The 15,392-nt window shown below is 32.8% G+C and overlaps 2 protein-coding genes across 2 annotated transcripts; one reads left to right on the forward strand and one right to left on the reverse strand.

Annotated features, from left to right (window-relative positions):
* Positions 1-1,905: 1,905 nt before the first annotated feature.
* LOC106755857 lies at positions 1,906-3,867 on the reverse strand. Its single transcript, XM_014638077.2, has 2 exons — positions 3,097-3,867; positions 1,906-2,960 (listed from the first exon to the last, which is right to left on the reverse strand). The coding sequence occupies exons 1-2, from the start codon at positions 3,337-3,339 to the stop codon at positions 2,436-2,438; spliced, it is 768 nt and encodes a 255-aa protein (XP_014493563.1). The 5' UTR covers positions 3,340-3,867; the 3' UTR covers positions 1,906-2,435.
* Positions 3,868-12,512: 8,645 nt separating this feature from the next.
* On the forward strand, positions 12,513-14,276 carry LOC106780115. The gene has a single exon (XM_014668358.1). It carries the CDS (start codon positions 12,513-12,515, stop codon positions 14,274-14,276), a length of 1,764 nt encoding a protein of 587 aa, XP_014523844.1.
* Positions 14,277-15,392: the final 1,116 nt, after the last annotated feature.

Consider the following 15,392-nt stretch of genomic DNA (forward strand, 5'->3'; position numbering starts at 1 on the left):
TCTATATAACTAAGTTTTCTATAGTAAAATCGTTGAGTTGATCAATAAATATTTTTTTGAGGTATTACATGGTTCCACCTCTCAATTCAATAATTTTCAAACACTAATAATTATTATAAATTAGATGAGATTTAAAGTTAAATTGTATTATGTTTGATTATTATGTTTAATTATAATTTAGAAACCAATATTTGAATGATCGCCTGTTCGATGTTGTTGTCACACACGGCTTGTAGTCGTTACACTTGCCATTATCACCACCTCATCCATTTCAAGATCAAAGTTAGTATTTTGTTCTAATGTTAAAAAGTAGACTTTAAGTTTAACTCAACCTCAAAAAATAAAATTTTGTTTGGATAGACTCTAATTCATTGTTATGATATTATGTTAAGAATTGAACTTTAAATTTAACTCAGTTCTACAAAATCGGCTTATAAGGTGAAGTTTACATCCACTTTTATATTTTAAATTGACCTTGTATCTAATTGATGTGTGACTTTCAACATATAATTTTTTTCTATTGTTGTATTTTAGAAGATTGTTTTTAATTATATACTTGTATTTGAATTATACTTTGACTATATTGTACACTTGTTATATTAATAAATTTTTTAATGCATTGATATTGTGTTAGAGGGTGTTTGACCCTAACAAATTGATTTGTTTTATTTTGTAGAAGTTGATATTTTAAGTTTTATATATTACTAAAATTTTAGAAAGCATAATTAAATTTCAACTCTTAAATACTTTTGAATTTCCTAAAAATGTAAATAATACTCTTATGTTGTATAATTAAAACTGTTTTTTTAACCTGAACACTTTATGAATTTAATAAATAGTATATTTAATATCTTTTATTGAGTCGGATTATCCCACTAATTTAAAAAGCTATAACTAATTCAAGCGATATTTAATTTAAGCAATTGCATTCGGTATAAATGTTGTGCATATTTAATGAATGTTGATATATCATATGATAATTGTGTTTGAAATGATGAATAATAATTCAATTCAAATATTTTGAAATTAAGTATTTTAGGATAATGTTTGTAATTCTTTTTTTAAGTATTAAGTATAGAAACTATTAGTAAAAGGACATTCTTACTTTAATGATAACATAAATAACATATATTAAGATATCATATCGTGATAAGTGGAAGAAGAATAATGTGATATTAATATGCAATTTTATACAATGAATTGACCATGACTTATGAAGCTTGTCTGAAATACTTAAAATTGGTATATATTAATATATGGTAAGATATTCTTAATATTATTATCTCAGTATGTGCTTGTTTATTTTTATTGATTGTATAAAAATAAGTTAAGTTTTAATTCATATACAAGAAATTGTAAATATATACTCTTGTATATTGGCTCAAATGTTAGATACCTAACACAAATCTTTTTGACTGATTAGTTTATTTCATTATGTAATTGTAAATGGTGCAGGACAAGGAGATGCACTTCTTGAGGTTGGCTTACTTTGTTTTCTCATATTCTACTAGTGAATATATATGTGTTTGTAAAGCCTTCTTGTTGAATAAACTATAGTTTATTTTATTATGTAAACATTTAATTTCTAAAGAACTTAATATGCATATGTTATGAGTAGTTATATAATGGAAAAGAAGTATTTTAAAACAGATTTGTTAATAACATTTTAATATAATGTGTGTGTGTATATATATGTATATATATATATTATTTTTTTTACTAATTCATTATTTATTTATTATTGGGTTTACGTATTTTAAATTTAATAAAAAATACATATATTATATTGAAATATTATAAAAAGGAAAAATATTAATTAATTTTATATATCAACTTTACCAAAATTACATATGTACTATGATGTACACACAAAATCCATCATTTAAACAATAATCTAAGTTTACAATTTGCTGAAAATATGTACTTGTTATTTTAAAACCATATTATAGAATCTGATTGCCGGAGATAATTTAATATAATTTACAAATCATGAATGCACTGTATTATTTCAGAAGTAAATTCTGTACAAATAAAACTTAATTTCAATACAACAACCAACATCTTTCCCTGTCAAATTTCATTAACTACTTTTCATACTTTGCATCGGTTAGATATGTATTGTCATGTCAGAAACCCAAACAAAAGCATGGCAAAGGGAAATAAATGTGGAACTGCTTCTTCTGTCTCTCCCACCCTTACAATTCTTTCCAAGCTTAGCCACTGGAAGAGCACTCATGTCACTGTCTTTTGTGTTATGCCTAAGAAAGCTTCGACACTAAGCATAGAGATGGCAGAGCAGAGAATGTAGAAGCATGCACCAAGCACGAAAAAGGACCATTCTCACGTCAAAATTTAATGCCTCATTATGGTACTTCCTAATAGTCCCTGCGAACATGCAGAAACTATCATAAAGCTCTTGATTAGTATAGTCATTGTTAATTATCATCTGACACACGATCAAATTTTCGATCATGTGTCACGTGAAAACTAAACGGGACTATGGCCATGCGATAATCTTGAACTATGTCGTGATAATTTCTGGTATCTTTGTCTTGTGGACTTTCTCTGAGCCTTGGAGTTTTTGGTGACCTTTTTTTGCACGGAGAACTCGAGTCCCAAACGGCGAAAAAGTAGAGCAGTGTTGAAGTCAAAAGAATACCAAAAAGCTTTCCCCAAAATACCGTAAACGCTAAGCTGAATAGAACCAAGTATATTCCATAGCACTCGAACCTTTTTTGCTTCTCCAGTGGGCTTCCATGACCACCCTCTTTCCCTTTTTCCTTAGTGGAGTAGTGATTTGAAACGTTGGTTGATTCTGATGACGCGTGTGAGCTGGAGCAAGCTGAAGATGAAGTTGACAAAGGCGATTGAAGGGTTTTTCTTTCCCCATACTTCAAATTCTTGTGTTTGTACCCAAATGAATCATGGATGTAACGGTTTTTATGGTGATCTCTTTTATTCTGCAAGACAAAAACATCTAAGTTAAAATAGGAAAAGGAATTATACATCATCCCAAAATTCGCGATCATGATTTGTGTGAGTGATCGCAGAAATTAAACTGAGAAAGAACCGTGAAGGAATGAATCCAAGACTAACCAGTATGGTTTCGTAGAACGCAGCTTTGATCACCCGAGAAATCGTCCGTTTAGGTGAAACGTGGTGGAAGTATACAGATTTGGGTTTTGAATTCTTCACCATTTGTTGCTTCTCCGAAGTGGGGACGCGTGAGAAATGACTGGGAGAAGAAGAACGATGAGGAGCAACCTCGGACTTTAACATGCAATCTATGTCGACGACAGGGCGAAAACATAGGAACTTGTTCTTCGAGAAGCTCCTCATGATTTTTGTGGATGAAGATATTTGTGTGTAACTCCAAAAGGGAAGATGAAGATGACAAGGCAAACTCTGGTTTTGATTTTGGGGAATTTGGTTCGTTGGTTCTACAGCAAGACGAAGCAGTGGTTAGAAGACATTATATAACGTTGGAATGGTCATGGACATGGGTTTGGTGACCGTTCATTATTATGTTTATTATTTTATTTTATTTTTTGCTTTTTATTTTTGTTTTAGTGAAAGGGTAGAAAGTGGTGGAAGAAAAGGAAGAAGCACTTTGGGGTGTGTGTGTGTGAGGAAGATGTTGAAGGATGTGACTTATAAAAATATATATTTTTCTTTTGGGAGAGAAAGAAAGAGGGTTTATTTAAAGATGTTAATTTTGCAATAGCATAAAGGTGAGAGAGAAAAAGAGAGTCTTTAATGTTTGATGTTTATGGATAGTGAGTCAAGTGGCGTGGAGAATATATGTACTGTTGCTGTGTCGTCTAAACGAAGGGTTTTGCTTTGTCGTGCATTAAATTTTATGGTACGATGGATTTTTCCGTATTTAAGATGGTTTAATTTGGATTCGGATTGAGATCATGACACAGAAACAGTTTGTTTTTCATTTAGAACTTGCAATTATTTATAACTTTTATCATGATTTCTATTATTTGATGCGATTTGAAAGGACAACATGCCTATTTAATGTATTTCTAAACACACTTTATAAGCGTCGTGTTATCCAATTTCTAGTTTGGATCGCTTCATATGCCATTAAGCTTTCTTTATGTTAGGTTTAGATCTTATTAAAAGACTATCTAACTATTGTTTTTAACTATTGTTTAAAGACAAATTTGTACACTATTTAGACTCACTAAAGAAAAATAAATCATGAATGTCGAACTTATTTAAGATAAAATGAATTTAGATGTATGAATTGGGCATCCATATGTTAACATAATCAACCTTTACAAAATGTGGATTGATTCAAGATTTTGAATTAATTAATTAATCAAAAGACACAAATGTGACTTTATTATAGTTGGTTAGAGATATTGAATACTTTTAAATTGGATGAATCTAAATCAATACAACCCACCTTTGTTTTTATGTTGTTGTCATTTTAATTTGATTTTATAAAACTTGAAAGCATATATAATTATAATAATACGATGTTTAACCTTAGTTCTTAAACTATATATTTTTCATAAATATTTCTTTTTAAAAAATCAAAAATTATAATAATTCAACTACTTAAAAAAATCACTGACAAATCCAACTACTTCAAGCCAGATAAATTATTGTGTATAGTTTATACTCCTTTCTTATCAGTTAAACATAATTCAGCTAACCCATTATAATACCTATACAATTATATTTGAAAAGAGAAAAAAAAAATGAAAAGATAGAAAGATAGAGGGGAGAAGAGCAAAGAGAAAGAAAATTTTGAATAACAAGCAAGAAGGATGAGTGCTTATAAAATTTTTTGAAGTTAATTTTTTTTATTTATTAATTATTATTGTTTATATCGAATTTGGTCGAGAATATGTTTCCATCTAAAGGCTTTTTAAATAGTTTTCAAATGAATTTAGGTGGATGAAAGATCAATGTTTAGATATTAAATAATAAATTATTATGTCGTAGTATCTTGAAAATATTAAATAATCAATTATCATATTATAATATCTTAAAAATGTAATAAAATTAACTTATTAATAAATTAATTTTGTTTTTAAAAAATAATTTTATGTTGTTTTGTTTTTATTCTTTGGAAATTGTTTTATAGATTCTCATCGAAATGATATAAACATAATCAAATACAGATGTAATTAACAACTTGAAGCAAATATTCAAAATTAAAATGCTCCAACTTTATTCTGCATGCACATAGGTTTTTGACATGTTTTCTAGACAGAAACATTTAATAAATACTAACTCTTGAAAAAATGATTGAATACATGTGTACAAGGAATAAAGAAAACTAGACACAAATTTCTTTACCCTACTTTTACCAGCTAGTTTATATAACTGCAACAAGTTCTTTATTCCCGCCTTGAAAGAATGTTTCTAGAAGATGTTTTAAAGAATAATCTGGTCCAGAAAAATTACGCGTTCCTCAATTTGTTAGGATAAATATTTTTAAAAAAATTATATAACATTATAGTTTTTTTTTTTTTAAGTTTCACACAAAATTAAAATTAATCTCTATATCAAATTTTAATGGTTTAAATTTTAAAAATAAATAAACATATAATTATTTTAATCTAAATATGTTAAAATTATTTAATGTGTGAAATATTACATTAAAACGGATACGTATCAAATAATATATAACTTAGATATATTAATTTAAAATATGTTTGATACCTTAAAAAAATTAATATAATTAAGTTAAAATTATACATTAATTTATTTGTAAAATCTCATGAAAAAACTAAAAATATATTTCATTATTTAAAAAAATTACAAGTTAAATTAATTTAGGTATAAAATAGTTAACATAGACTTTTTTATATTAGTTTATATATCTAATAAAAGATAATTTTAGGTTAACTATGAACTAGTTTATACAATTTGTAAAATTTTGAAGTTTGTTTAATGGGATGTTTATTCGCTTTGCTTACAGCAGAGCTCTTCCAGTGGTGCCATACAACTCAAAAAGTTTTGAATATGCTTGATACTATTACATTTATATCGTAACTTTTTTATGCATTTCAAATGAAAAAATTGCTAGCAATAGTTTAATCAAATTTTTTTTTATAATATATAGTACATATAAATGCTGGATTTTTATTGAAAGTCTCACATCAATTAGACATAGTATTAATTTATAATATATAAGTGAAGTATAAACTTTTCTTACAAACTGGTTTTGTGAGATTGAGTCAGAATTAAGTCCACTTCTTAATTTGAAATCAAAATCATAGTTAAAACTTATCCTAACAAAATTTATGTAAGTATTTTATTTCATCCGTTGTCTGGTCACTATCAAATCACCCATTAATTATACTTATTACTTCCTAATAAATTTTTTGTTGGTAAAGTTTCCTTATTCCTTTAGTTGTTTCTTTCTTCCCCCCACATGATTCACAAGTCATCACTGTATTACATTTTATTGTCCAAAAGATTTTAGATTTTCGAGTTTCTGCTTAAAATATTGGATAGTGGTGTTCTTTGTACAAAGGTGGTGTTTCCGTTCCTTAAACTGTTTTTCTTCAAGTTAAATTGTGTGGCACATGTTCAATGAGTAAAATATGCGTTTAATGGAAACCACTTACGTGTTAGTAACTTCTTTTTATTTATTTTTTTTAATTCACTGGCTTAAAGGAAACTTATGAACTAAGACATCTTGTTGGTGGCTATGTGTTTTCACTTCATTTTTATGATATAAAAAATAATAAAATTATTATTATTGTAATTATAAAAATAAATTTAAATCACTTTTATAGTTTTATTGTAAGTAAATATTTATTTTTTAGATAATTATTTTTATTTTAATAGTTATTTTAGTTTAAAAAATACTTAAGTTTTAGAAAAAACGATGAAATTGAAAAAAAAATAGTTAAATTTTAAAAGAAAATTTACTTAAAAGATAAAATTAGTAAAAATAATTATTTTAATTTAAGAAAAGAAGCTTAAAAGGTAAAATTAGAAATCAAATATATACACCGAAAAAGAAAAAAAAGAAGTTATGCTTTTCATATCATTTTAAGAAATAAGTATTATAACTTTTTTTTATTAGCATCACGTAATGAAATTCTCAAAATAAAATATGGGTACACTGGATTTAAAATAAAATAATATTTGATTGTATAATTAAATTAACTTTCTTAAATTGTAAAAATTGAAATAAACACAACCATTTATAGAATCGAGGCTGAGACGTGTGTCAAAATTTTCAATTTTTTTTCAAAAATTCCGTTATTAATTTGTTTTTCCTAAAGAGGACTTATAGCTTTGGCTATTTGAATAATTGTTGTCGTATTTACTTTTTGCAATGATTCTCTAGACAAACGAGAAAAAAGGGTTGGTTTTATTTTTTTTACGAAAAAGACATACGACCTCGGTTATTCTAATAGTTCTTATCGTATTTACTTTCTGCAACGATTGCCTGTACAACCGAGAAAAAAAGGTTGATTAAAATTTTAAAATTGTCACTTGTTTTTTTTTTTTATAGGAAGGATATATGGCCTCGGTTATTTTAATAACCGCTACCATATGTGTCGCCAAGTGTTATATTCGCAACAAAAACATAAATTACCACTTCACACTTTTCTTCTTCATTCCTATGTGAATCAGTGTTGTCGCTACTCTACTCAGTTCATCTTTGAACTTGAAGGTCATCGTCACTACTCAACCATCCTCATTATTTCACATATCGTTGTCACCATCACATTGCGTTCGTTACTCATCGTTGTCATCACGCTTCGTTTGTCCCTATCAGTATGGTGAGCGCGATTGTTGTTGTTTTTTTTTTTTTTGTATTGTTGTGTTTGTGTTGCTCATCAGATTAATATGTTGTTAATATTTGTGTCTAGGTGCTATAACATTGTGGTGAGATTGTTAATGTTTCTCCAAAACATGGTGTCCATCCTTCTCCATTATTGCTCACATTTCACGTTCTTATGTTTCTATTATTATCTCGAAATTTATTCTTAATTTAAGCCTATAATTTTCTAATATGTTGTTTATTTTTTATATGTTGGATATATGATTAAATATATGCCTATAATTACATTGATGTTGCCTTATAATTTTGCTTGTTTGAAAATTTTGTACTAGTCTGTTTTTGGGTTATGGTTGTTGGTTTTGATATGTAGGTTCTGTGTGTAGGATGAAACTGAAACAATATAGATTTTTTTATTTGGACTTATGACCACGGTTGTAAAAATAATCGAAGGAGAAAATGGTCTACGACCTTGATTGTTCAAAGAACTGCTACCAAAAACCCATTTTTTTTTATTTGGACCTATGGTAGTAGTTGTAGAATTATAACCGAAGCAGAAAATGTTTATGACCTTAGTTGTTTATAGATCCGCTATCAAAAACCCATTTTTTTTTCTGTTTAGGCTTCGATTTTCTTTTTTAACCGAAGCAAAATGTGAACCTTTTTGCTTCGGTTCATAACCGAGGCAACAAATCCTCCATTTTTTTACCTCGTCTTAATATATCTCGATTGTAGAATTGTTATCGATTGTAAAAAGCAACCACTGTCGTATTCCTTCCTTACACTAGTGATGGATTTGAAATTAGTTGTTGATATCATGAGATGCTTGCTGAATGGTAATTGATTCTTGATGATTTGTGAATAATAAATTGTTATTTTGGTTGATCGATTAACTACTAAACTTTAGTTTGACAATAAGTTAGAGAAATGGTTGATTTTGAGCTAAATGGAGGTTTTGATAGGTCTGGTGGTGAGCGCCTGTATATGAGTGTGTATGATATATGATGATGATGAGTATCATGTTGATCATGTGCATGGTAGATGGACGTAATTCCATGACTCTTGTTGAGAGATTTCCTAGTGGTGCCCTATAGTGTATGTATTGATGTAGGAAGCTCAGTCTTGGGGTTTATCCTAATATTCTAATGTTCATTCTTTCTCAAGTAGATAGGGGGGGGGAGGTGAGACTTGTGGTGAGAATAGTAGGAGATCCTAGTCTAGGTGCTCCATCTTGGCCTAAGATGCAGAACAAACTAACCTCGTGAGTGTGGTATGTTAAACCCATTTATAATGGCTCTGTAGAGTAGTTAAAGCCACCACAAGTGCATAACCCGTCATAGCTTGACATCAATGCTTGCCCAGATGGTCAAGTCTAGAATTCATGGTTGTATGTTTTAGGATAGATTGATATAACTTATATGCATGTTAAGTGATGTATTTCTATTTTATGAAAGATCTTTTTATGAGTTAGTTTATCATTTCTTCTCTGTGTTTGTTTGTCTGTTTGGTTTCTTCTCTTTTGTAATGATTACCTTAATGATGTGAACTTAGAAGATATCTCTAATGAGCAGGTGCTAAGAAGAACTAAAGTTGAAGCGTATAGTAGAATGTTTAATTTCAGGTTTCATTCTTTAATATAAATGCCCTATTACACTTTTAATTTAGTGTTATATTTCATAATAATATAGGTTTTAGTATATATTTTATTATCATAAGTTATTATTGAATTAGTTGTAATAATATTTTATATATTTTCTTTAAGTTAACAACTTTATATCATTGAAGTGTAACAAATCCTATGATAATTGAATACTATGAACAATTAGTATATTACACCAAACATATATAAACTCATAAGTTTCAGAGAAATTAAAGAAATTAGATTTAGGTAAAATAAGTTATGTAAAATTATTTTATAAGATTCGTACATTGAATAGATTCATATTGTTGGAAAAAATATAACAAAAGTTTTGTTAACCGGTTTAGGTCATTAGTTAAGTCAATTAACTAGATATATTTTAAAATTAAAATTTATATTATTTACATAATTTTATTAATCTATATTCTAAATTTAAAATCACGTGACATAATAAAATTCACAAGAACATATGTATATATACTTCAATTTTTTTAATTAGTTTATAATTCAATCAAAAATAATATTTTAACACACACAAACTATTTACATTTATTTAATATTTTCTTTTCTTTTTTCTTTTAAAAATATAAAAATTCATCTTTTTATAATTATTTTTCCTTTTATATCCCAGGTTTAATATATATAAATATGTCATTATTTACTCCAAATTATCAATTACATAATTAAAGTGATATCATAAATAAAAAAGTTAAAAAGATTGGTTCGTCCGTCAATCTCAAGACTTGGTTTACCAAATTTTTAATGTCAAAACTGAGCATGACATTATGAAATTATTTGTATAGTTGGTCGAATTACCAATTTGGATAAATTAATGTCCCAGTCTTCAATCCACGTCTTTTCTTCTTCCAGCATTTTCTTAATTTTTAACTACATTTGTTTTTTCAATTTTTAAAAAGATGATCTTATCTTTTCTGTAAAGTGATTTTCGGATGGTCTATTCTGAACATATTTCGAAATATTTTTTTCAAAATTTCTAAAATAGAATTTTTAAAATACAATTTTCATAATATAATGTTCAGAAGAAACTTTACAAAATACATTATGAAATGAGTGTTTTGGAATAGAATTTCCAGAATAAGCTTTCTGAAGTCTACAACAACCTTTCTAGAACACATTCAAAAATAAGCTTTCCGTAAACAAGTATTTTTTTTTTTTAATTTCTTTTTAAAAGAAGCTCTGTCTCATTTTTCTTGCTCTGTAGTGAAAAATGGAGGTACACTGGTGATTAATTATTACAGTAACAACGGCAACGATGCACTTGGAAAGAAACATGTGCAGATAGTAATAATGGGTGGTGCAGATAGATGGTCTGACCCTTATTTCATAGCAATGTCAATCTTAGTGGGCTTAGTCCATACCGAAACTATTTGATTGTCGTGAATCCAAATACCGAGTCCTTATCATAAATTTGAAAATGATAGATCACCTATTAACTAATCGATATTGTAACTTATTGCGTTCTCAAATTTATCATGTTAATTTTTCTAACATTAATATATTTTAGCGATAATAATATAATATTAATTTTAATTCAATTTTGTGTACATTAAATAAATGTTAAATAACTAAAGATATATTATTAATATTAAGATTATTATAAATCCTATTAAGAAATTTATTCTATCTCAAATTCTAAATCCTTATAATTATAACTAATATGTTGGTGGACATTTATCATATATTTTTATACTTTGGTCTATGTCTAATTTAGCCAATATCTAATTTAATCTATGGTAGCATCGACTAACATGACAATTTAATATTTCTTTTGAAAATTAAATTTAATACTAGTGTTAATTTGATTCACACATGGTGATATTTTTGGAAAAATAAATTTAATACTAGTGTCACTTGACAAATAGAATGGATAAAAAAAAAGAAAGTTTGTTTTATTTGTACCAAATATTTGCTTTTGAATGCTAATTGAAAACTAAATTCAAGTCCACGAACACAATCCATCAACTATAAAACTTAGACTAAGAGCAATTAAGTTCAATGTGCAATAGAGATGAATTTAAAACTTGGCAAAAATTGTTTAATCAACCCTCAAAAAGTCTTCACAAACTTCACAAACCAGCCCTTAACTTTACCAGAAACCACTTGCTTTCCACCTCTAAATGACAAACTTTACTACTTCAGTTTTGAAGGGCTCGAACAAAGAAACACTTAGGTTTGTCATTTTCAACTAATCGATCAACAAAATATGTGATATCCAAACTCAAAACTTAACACCAGTACCAAAAACAGAAGTGAGATGTCCTCTTTGATGATAGAGAAAATGAAATTAAATTTTCTTTTAATTTTACTCTTTACAAATCTAATAAATGCATATCCCTTTATTTTCCTCGATCAAGTTGACACTATTTTTCACTACGTTATCCATATGTATGTGTCTCATAAGTCGAGTAGTTGTTTGTTTTTATTTTTAAAATTTAATAATATATAGTGTTGACTCAATTTAGTCTAACTAAATTTCTTTTTTTTTTTAACATCGACCAACCTATTATAACTGTACTAGGAAGGACGTCCGACCCGGTACAACCAGGGAACATCGCCAGCAAACCATGAACACGATCAAGGACGTCCGGTCCGCCCGATCTCCGTACCATGAGTGCCGTCCGGTCCTTAAGATCATGATAGTGCTCGGGCAATTCATTCTGGTAACGAAGCCTCCACACTTTAGATTTCGTCCGGGCACAACGTACGGACGGAACGGGAAAGGATCAGGTTAGTAATCAACGGTAAGTTAAGTGGGATTAACAGCATTGGGCCCGGTATTGGGCCGTGATTAAGAAAGATTAATCTTCGGCCCATCTTGAAAAACTATATATACAGGTCAAAGGTAACAGTAGGTGAGGTTTTGATGGTGCATTTATGCTTCCTGACAACTTTCTCTTTCTATCTCTACGAACAATACTGAAAGTTGACTTGAGCGTCGGAGTGCTTTTAACAGGTACCCGGACGGTTGGAACAGAAGGTTAGCGATCAGAGGAAGCGGACAACTGAGGAAGATCCCCAAATTGTAGAGGAAGACCCGGAGACCCGAAACATTTTGGCGCCCACCGTGGGGCCGAAGGATTATACCCAATGGTGACCACGAGAAATACCAATGCGGAGGACCAGTCAGAGATGTTAAGGTTGATGGAGCAGAGGATGACGGAAATGCAAAGGAAGCATGAGGAGGAGATGGCTGCGATCAGGGCCGAATGTCTGGCCCAAATCGCTAAGAGTAAGAATGGAGAAAAAGGAGGAGAACAGGGCGAGGGAGCTGGTGAGAAGCGCACGCCTTTGGAGGAAGAAAATAGCAGCGCCCATGCGAACGGGAGAGAGGAGAACGAGAACAAGGATAGCCGGTCGCTGGTTAAGGTCGAGGAGACAACCACCATGGTGCCATTCATGAGGGAGATTATGGAGGTTCATATATCGGAGCAGTTCGTACCGCCCCAGTTTAAAATGTATGATGGGACATCTGACCCGACCGCCCACGTGAAGTCCTTCATTAATGCCATGACTTTCCGAACTGGGTGCGACGCTATTTGGTGCCGGGCGTTTTCCTTATCCTTGGAGGGAGAAGCTTTAGAATGGTTCAACACATTGCCCGTCAATTCTATTGAAAACTTCAAGAGTCTGGGGGAAATGTTCAAGAAACAGTTTGCTGCATGTAGTGCGGAAGACGTGACAATAGTGGATTTGATGAATCTCAGACAAGGGAAGGAGGAATCTTTGAAGGTCTTTATGGACAGATACCAAAAAACGATACGAAGGGTGAAAGGACTCAGTTTGGAGCTCGCCCTCCAGTACGTCATGCCGGCCCTTAGACCGGGACCATTTAAGGACAGTATCTGCCGGACTCCTCCCCGGACGATAGAAGAACTTAGACAGCGAGCGGCCGATGAGGCCCGGGTGGAGACTATGAAGCAGCAGTATCAGAAAGATGCTCAGGAGGCTAGGATGGATAAGACTGATGGGAAGAAGACGGATGGCCAAGGAAGTCGGAGCGGGCTGAAGAATCGAGAGGGCCCGAGAGGTCCGCGTTTTCAACAGTATATCACGCTCAACGCTCCTAGAGCTCGGATATTGCAGGAAGCGTTGAGCACGCAGATCATGCAGACCCCCATGAAGCGTCCAACTCCCCCAGGGGCGGACCTGACCAAACGTTGTTTGTATCACCAGAATTCGGGGCACGATACGGAGGAGTGTGTTACGCTCAAGGATAAAATTGAAGAATTAATCCGTGCAGGGCGCTTGCAAAGGTACATTAAGACAAATACATCAGACCAGTATGCGGAGAGGTCGTCCAGCCCTAGGCAAACGAGCCGGAGGCCCCGGAGTCCTAAACGGCAAGAAAAAAGCACGAACACGCGGGGTTACAGGCCCGCGCGAGATGATCGGCGGGAGAGAAGTCGAAGTCGCAGCAGGGACGGGGATAGAAGGCGACCGTTGAGGGGCATAATTAACACAATTTCAGGAGGATTCGCTGGCGGGGGATCCACCTCCTCAGCCAGGAAAAGGAGCATTCGGACACTGCGCTCCATACATGCCGTAGACGTTACGAGGCGAACCATGCCCCCCATCACCTTCACGGACGAAGATTTCCATGCACCGGACCCGGATCAAGACGATCCGATGGTGATAACCGTAGAGGTCGCGCGCTATGAAGTTAGCAAGGTACTCATTGACCAGGGAAGTTCGGTCAACATCCTTTATTGGAAGACATTCTCCCAGATGAACATATCCGAAGATCTCATAGTACCATACAGCGAGCAGATAGTCGGTTTCGCCGGGGAGCGGGTGGATACCAGGGGATATGTTGATCTACGGATGCGCTTGGGAACCGGACGGGAAAGCTAGGAAATAAAGATAAGGTACTTGCTGGTAGAGGCTAACACCACCTATAACGTCCTCCTGGGACGACCGTGTTTGAATGCTTTCGGAGCTATAGTTTCCACGCCGCACTTGACCGTGAAATACCCGACTCGCCGAGGAACGATCTGTACCATACGGGCAAATCAAAAAACTGCCCGGGAATGTTACGCGGCCGGTCTGAGAATATACCCTCAGGAAAGCCGAAGAAAACTATCCAGATCAGAGGTAGCCATGGCCGATTTGGACCCACGAACTAACACGGAGGACCGCCTGGAGCCTATGGGAGAAACACAACCCGTATCAGTTGGACGAGACCCTTCTCAAACCACGTCTATGGCCACCGGGATGGAACCGGAGACGGACAAGCGGCTGAGAACCGTTTTGTGGAGAAACCGAGATCTTTTTGCTTGGACGGCGACAGATATGCCCGGTATCCACCCATCCATTGCGTCCCACAAGTTGTCGCTAGTCAAAAACGCCCGGCCTATTTCCCAGAAGAAACGGAGAGTGGGAGAAGAAAAGAGGAAAGCGATAAACGAGGAAGCTCAGAAGTTATGTGAAGCCAGCTTCATCAAAGAGATCACATACACCACATGGTTAGCTAATGTGGTCATGGTAAAGAAGTCGAATGGCAAGTGGCGGATGTGCACGGATTACACTGATCTTAACAAAGCATGCCCAAAAGACTCCTACCCACTCCCAAGCACCGATGCGTTGGTGGACGGAGCATCCGGACACCGAATGCTCAGTTTTTTGGACGCCTACTCCGGATACAACCAAATCCCGATGTACGCGCCGGATCGGGAAAAGACTGCCTTTATGATGGAGAGGGCCAACTTCTGTTATGAAGTGATGCCCTTCGGCCTGAAGAACGCCGGTGCCACCTACCAGCGGTTGATGGACAGGGTCTTCTCCGCCCAGATAGGACGGTGCATGGATATTTACATTGATGACATGGTCGTTCGGTCCTCAGACGAGGAGCAACATTTACAAGATTTGGAGGAAGTATTCACTCAAATCAGAAGGTATGGCATGCGGTTGAACCCAGCTAAATGTACCTTCGGCGTGGCCGGAGGAAAATTCCTTGGCTTCATGCTCACC

The sequence above is a fragment of the Vigna radiata genome, chromosome 2, assembly GCF_000741045.1.
Source record: "Vigna radiata var. radiata cultivar VC1973A chromosome 2, Vradiata_ver6, whole genome shotgun sequence".
Classification (NCBI taxonomy): domain Eukaryota; kingdom Viridiplantae; phylum Streptophyta; class Magnoliopsida; order Fabales; family Fabaceae; genus Vigna; species Vigna radiata.